Source organism: Rattus norvegicus, chromosome 10, assembly GCF_036323735.1.
Source record: "Rattus norvegicus strain BN/NHsdMcwi chromosome 10, GRCr8, whole genome shotgun sequence".
NCBI lineage: Eukaryota > Metazoa > Chordata > Mammalia > Rodentia > Muridae > Rattus > Rattus norvegicus.
In genome coordinates this window covers 102,641,501-102,647,500 of record NC_086028.1, presented here as the reverse complement: position 1 = coordinate 102,647,500, position 6,000 = coordinate 102,641,501, and the positions used below count along the sequence as shown (strand labels likewise).

General features: G+C 52.7%; 1 protein-coding gene across 2 annotated transcripts in view; it reads right to left on the bottom strand.

The window, feature by feature from the left end:
• Mgat5b (alpha-1,6-mannosylglycoprotein 6-beta-N-acetylglucosaminyltransferase B) overlaps window positions 1–6,000 on the bottom strand; it is a 69,465-nt gene that overhangs the window by 41,523 nt on the left and 21,942 nt on the right. Inside the window, exons 5-8 of one of the 2 annotated variants that reach the window (NM_001107068.1) lie at window positions 2,489–2,684; window positions 1,998–2,110; window positions 937–1,107; window positions 204–368 (exon numbers count right to left, since the gene is read on the bottom strand). In NM_001107068.1, the coding sequence (NP_001100538.1) occupies window positions 204–368; window positions 937–1,104 (333 nt within the window). In that variant the 5' untranslated portion in view covers window positions 1,105–1,107; window positions 1,998–2,110; window positions 2,489–2,684. The remainder of the gene's footprint in view (window positions 1–203; window positions 369–936; window positions 1,108–1,997; window positions 2,111–2,488; window positions 2,685–6,000) is intronic. The other variant, XM_008768373.4, reaches the window with a different exon arrangement.

Here is a 6,000-nt window from a genome sequence, read left to right as displayed (position 1 = left end):
GAAACCCTGTGCCCATTTGGAACCAAAGGCTCATGTCCACTTAGAACTGTGTCTTCCTGGAACCTCATGGCCATGCCCACCTGGAGGCCCATGCCCACCTGGAGGCCCACCTGGAGTTCCATGCCCTCTTGGTGCCCCACACCCGCCTGGTGCCCCAGTGCTGTAAGCACATTGTCCAAGCACTCCCTGAAAGGATAACATACTTGCTTCTGGTCCCTCCGGATGTCCCCCAGCTTCTGTGCTAGGTACTTGGCAGCTTTGGTCCACTGTGCGGTGAACCGCCTGGTTCGCTTCTTCATGAAGATAAGGGACTCCTTCCCACTGCCCATCAGCTCCAGGAGGTGGGACAGGTTGCTCCGGAACATAGCCTAAATTGGGGCCACAGGCCAGCTCTCTCAGTCCCCGACCAATCCCATCACCATCCCATCCCCAGCTTCCCAGGACAGAAGCTGCCACCTACTGTAAGGTGAGTGCCTGCTCCAGCATCAGGGTGGGAAGCTGCGCTTGTACCTTCCCGTGCTCACACCAGCCCTCCTCCCCAGTTAACTGCCCACCCCCAAGCCCTCCAGGGAGCCAATCATCTTGGAATCGCCAGGGATGGGATGCCTTTGAGGGGTGCCAAGGTCACTGGAGTGCCTTGAACCTGTTAACTGTCTGAGCCCAGGAATCTTCACCCATTAAATACACCCAGAGAAGGACAAGTATGGTGTGTGCACTCAGAAAGCCCTTGGTACATGATGGCTATTACTGCTGTAATTCTAATCCATTAAGGGACTTCTCCGGGACTTCAGCCTGCCTCTCAAGCAAGTTCCCTGTACTGGATTCTGCAGACGGTGATCTGGGGATCCTCAGCGAGCAGAGCTGGGAGCCCTATTCCAAAGGGTTGGGTCGGGGGTTCAGTTCCACTATCCCTGAGGATATCCGGTCTAGGCCTACCTGGACTCTGGGAAGGGACTTGTGGGCTGTCCGGGTGGCTGTCTGGTTCCTCCAGGGAAGCGGGGGGCAGAACCACTCAACCTCACTGAGGTAGATGAGGAAGGAGCACTCGGTGCCGTCTACTCCAAAGAAGGCGTAGCAGGGGTCAGAGGTCCAGCGGGCACGCATCCACTACGGAAAAGGGCAGGCCTGGGTAGGCAGCCAGCAACCCACACACCACCTCATAGAACCCACAGCCATGGGGTCCCTAAGCTCTCCCTAGTCGGGCGGGAGCTGTGAGGTCCCAACCTAAGGGTGCACCAGAGTAGAGCCACACAACTGGGCTAGGGAGACTGGTCCAAGACCAGCTGGCCCTCTACCACTGAGGACCAGAAAAGGAGGTATGTCACCTTCCCAGAAGCCTCACAGAGGACGTCCTGAGAACTGAGACTCGGTGGACATAAAGGGACCAAGCACAATGCAAAGGTCCCAGAGGTTAAGCAGCTACAGCCCCTGTCCCCTTGTCTTGTCATCTTAATTAGAGGCAGGGTCCCTCTGTGGGGGCCAGGGCCAGGGAAGTTCTTTCTACAGGGGCTGCATGTGATCTCTAAGGAAGGGCTCTGCAGCCCCACAGCCTATCCCTTAAAGGTTCAGAGACAGAGAGGAGCTGTCGTTAAGGCTGCAGGTCAGTTCTCTGCATGCATGGACACAATGCAGTCAAAAGTGGCCCTGGAGGTGGGCAGAAGGGGCCCTTGGTCCAGCAAGTCATGAGCTGAGCCAAGAGGACCAAGACCAGACTCGAGTGCGCTCCTTGCCAAGATGTCAGAACAGGTCTCTAGGTGACCAAAGCTCCTGAAGGCTCGAAAGGCTTTGGGCTGATTATCGTGGTAGGCCCAGTGGAGAGAACATTTCTCTGAGGCCGTCGCCACTAGCTTATGCTGGGTTAGGGACCTAGTCATCAGAGTCCAGCTGGGACAGAAATCCAGAGCTGAGCTGACCTGGGCAGAGCCCTAAGGAGGAACCTCTCACCTGTCTGATCTCCACCCGGCATCTTCCCTCAGGGAGGTCCCCCTAGGCCTCACCTCCACTTTCCCCGAACAGTCAGGGAACTTGGGGTCACTGGGTGCTTCACACTGGTCCCTCCGACCTTCAGACACTGCAAAAAACAGAAGATGGCTTACTGAGACACTGGGGCCTGGAGGCATCGAAAGAGAGGGGAAAAGGGTGAAGAGGTGTGTGGTAGGACAGAGCAGTGGTCACCCCTCCTGCCCCCTCATCTGAGCTACCCTACCCCATTTGCTCAGCCTCCTCCAGGTTCAGAGCAGCAAGCTCTTACAAACAGCTACAGAGAGGCCTTCCAGATGGACACCCCCCCCCCAGCTCCCCACAAATTATACCCTTGCTTTTCCTGAGAACAGCAGGTGGGCAGAAGCATCCAGCTTTTCCCAAACCAAAAGGAACCATGTTGGCCCACGCTGGTCTCTACATCTTGAAGCAGGCCAGGGTAGGGCCCCCAAGACCTAGGCAAGTGTTACCAGAGAAATGGGACTTGGGGAGACTCTGCCTCACACACACACACACACACACACACACACACACACACACACTGGCCTCTGGGGACACAGTGCAGTGTCCTGGCTCTGACGCACCCACCCTTGCTATGCAGAATCAGGCTGTGGCGCAGGATCTGGTCCACCTTCACAGCGATGTCAGACACGTTCTGGGCAATGGCCTGGATCCTTTCAATGAGGCTGGCCCCTGGGGTGAGCCTAGAGGGGAGAGCCAGAGATGAACCAGTGAACAATGGTGTGGTCTTCCACAGCCTACTTCCCAGGGACAGTCAGCAGAGGCCACAGCAGAAACCAGGTGGGAGTGAAGATGAGCTGGCCTCCACCCAGCTCACACCTTGGACCCCACAGGGACGCACACTTCTGCGGAACTCTGCTGTGTTCACTGTGCTCTGAGTATGCCAGACACAGCACCTGGGACTGAAGCAGACAAAGAAACTTCTGTCTTCCTGCCAAGACCCTGATTGGATGGGCTCAGGAACCCCCAGATGACAGAGGCCTTTTGCTAGGCGCAGCCAGCCCATCTGAGTCTGTTCACACCTAGACAAGTTCACACCAGCAACCTGGAGACCTGCCAGTGAACTACCACTGAGAACCCATCCTTGTGTGTGTCTGTGTTCGTGTGTGGTATGTATCTGTGTGTGTATCTGTGTGTGTGTCTGTGTGTGTCTATGTGGTGTGTCTGTGTGTCTGTATGTGACTGTGTATGTCTGTGTCTATGTAGAATGTGTGTGTGTATGAGTGTGTGGGAGTGTGTGTGACTGTGCATATCTCTGTGTCTGTGTGTGTTTGTGTGTGTCTCTATGTGTATAAGTGTATGAGTGTGAGTGTGTCTGTGTCTGTGTGTATAAGTGTGTATATGAGTGTGAGTGAGTGTGCATATCTATGTGTATGAGTGTATATCTATGTGTATGAGTGTATGTCTGTGTGTATGTGTGTGTGTATGTAAGTGTGTATGTGTGTATGAGTGAGTGTGTGAATGTGTGTATGAGTGTGTGTGACTGTGTTAGTGTGTGAGTGTGTGAGTGTGTGAGTGTGTGTATGAGTGTGTGAGTGTGTGTATGAGTGTGTGAGTGTGTGTTAGTGTGTGTATGAGTGTGTGAGTGTGTGTATGAGTGTGTGTGTGTATGAGTGAGTGTGTGTGTATGTGTGAGTGTGTGTATGTGTGAGTGTGTGTATGTGTGTGTATGTGTGTATATGTGTGTGAGGATGTGAATGTGTGTGTGTGAGTGTGTGTGTATATGAGTGTGTGTGTATGTGTTTATATGTGTGTGAGGATGTGAATGTGTGTGTTTGTGTGTGAGTGTGTGTATATGAATGTGTGTGTGAGTGTGTGTGTATATGAATGTGTGAGTGTGTGTGTGAGTGTGCATACATTCATGGACCCTATCACTCCCCTGGAGCTAGGGTTACTGCTATTTGTGAGCCACCTAGATTGGGAGCAGGGATCTGAACTCTGGTCCTCATGGCTGAGCAGCAAGCGCTCTTAACCACTGTGCCATCTCTTCCATTCCCTTTCATTATTCTAAGGCAGTCTCATGTAGGCCAGAATGGCCTCAGACTTACTATGTAAGGGAAGAGGACCTTGAACTTCTGGTCTTCCTGTGGTCCCCTCCCAAATGCTGGCATTGCAATGAGCACCACTGTGGCCCATGTGGTGCTGGGAATGGAACTCAGGGCTAAGCAGGTGTTCTACCAACTAAGCCACATCCCCAGCCCACTTCTCTGGATCTTGAAAGAGCCCTGGACACAGACATTAAACCCTCTATTTCTCTCCATCAGTATGGGGCCGCTTTGACTTTTGGAGAATTTATTTCCTTGTTGATTACTGGCCAGTGCTCTGGGAACCGTATTAGTTGTTAGATGAAGTATTTATCTCCTGGCACAAGCTGCTATCGAGACAGCTCCCACTCTGCTGGCCTTATCTTCCTGTCAAGCACAGCCCCGGGGCCTTCTCCAGGAAGCCACTCGATGGCAATACTTAAACCCCACTTGCTTTGATTCTCACCTCACCTTCTGGCTTCACGGTTTTGCATACACACGCACACACATACACACACACACACACACACAGAGACAGACAGACAGACAGACAGACAGAGAGACACAGACACAGAGAGACACACAGAGAGATACAGAGAGAGAAAGATACACAAATACAGACACAAACGCACATACACAGATATATATACTCAGAGACACACACACATACACAGACATATATACTCAGAGACACTTACACACACATAAACACAGACACACAGACACAGACACAAATAGACACACAAGCACACACACACATACACACAAAGACATACACACACACACATAAAAACAGAAACAAATACACGGCTACACACAGACATACATGGAGACATACACACAGACACACACACACACACACACACAGATGTACACACATGCACACTGCTGCTGCTTCTGCTGCTTAAGCTCTGCTTATTCCTGTACAAGTACTTGGTTTGCATGGATCCCTGGCATGGAAAATGTATGAAGGGTCTTTCCAACCCACACCCACCTGGGCATGCAAACCTCGCCTCTCACAGGCTGGGTGAGCTGCCTACCAGAGAAGTGGTGGCCCTGGGGAGCAAACCGCCATGTCAGGACATCATCCTCTCTTCCCTTCACCTAATAAGGAGCACAGAGAGTGACAGAGAGCTAAGAAGTTCCAAAGGCTGATTGTGCCCATCTTCTATACCAGCCAGGGACAGGACAGCATTGGTTGGATGAGTGCTGCTTTCCCTTCCCAAAGTCTGGGATTACAGGCATGCACCACCATGTCTGGTGTATGTGATGCTGGGGACGGAAGTGACCGGAAGAGGTGGCCCAGCACACAGGTTGAGATGTGGGGAGCCCCGGCACACAAGGCTGTGGTGACTCCATGTCTACCAGGTCAATCTGCTGACACATAGGGCTACCAACACCACCCTGAGGACTCCTGCCAGGAATGGAGGTTCACAGGGTTGGAAAGGGCCAAGCGGCTCACATAGCAACCAGCCAGGCATTCTGACAGTTGAGACATGCAGCCTAGCTCACCGCCACAAAGCCACCTTCCGCAGGTATCTCTCCATCTGCCTTCCCAGAACCCCATCATTCCCCATGCTACAGGGCCTGCCTGAGCTCCCCAGCAGGATGGCTTTCATACAGAGACCAACCCTGACAGTGTGGACACGCGCCCAGAGACCCATCAGTGTAGGCTGAGTAGCATCTTTCTCCCCAAACTCACATTCTCCGATAACGTTGGAATGCGCCCTATTTGAGATCAGGGAAGGTCAGGCCTTGCTGGATTAGGGGTAACACTAAATCCAATAACTGTTGCCTTGCCAAGAGGTCGCCGGATAAGGTACAGGAATGCTGTCCTCCAGGTATGGCATGGCATCACCCTGAGCCACTGAGACCTACAGCACAAGACTTACACAGCCATTCTTTAATGTTTCCCCCTAAGAGAGGCTGACCCTCACTGGAGCCCTAGCCTTTCACTTGCTCCTGACCCTCTCAG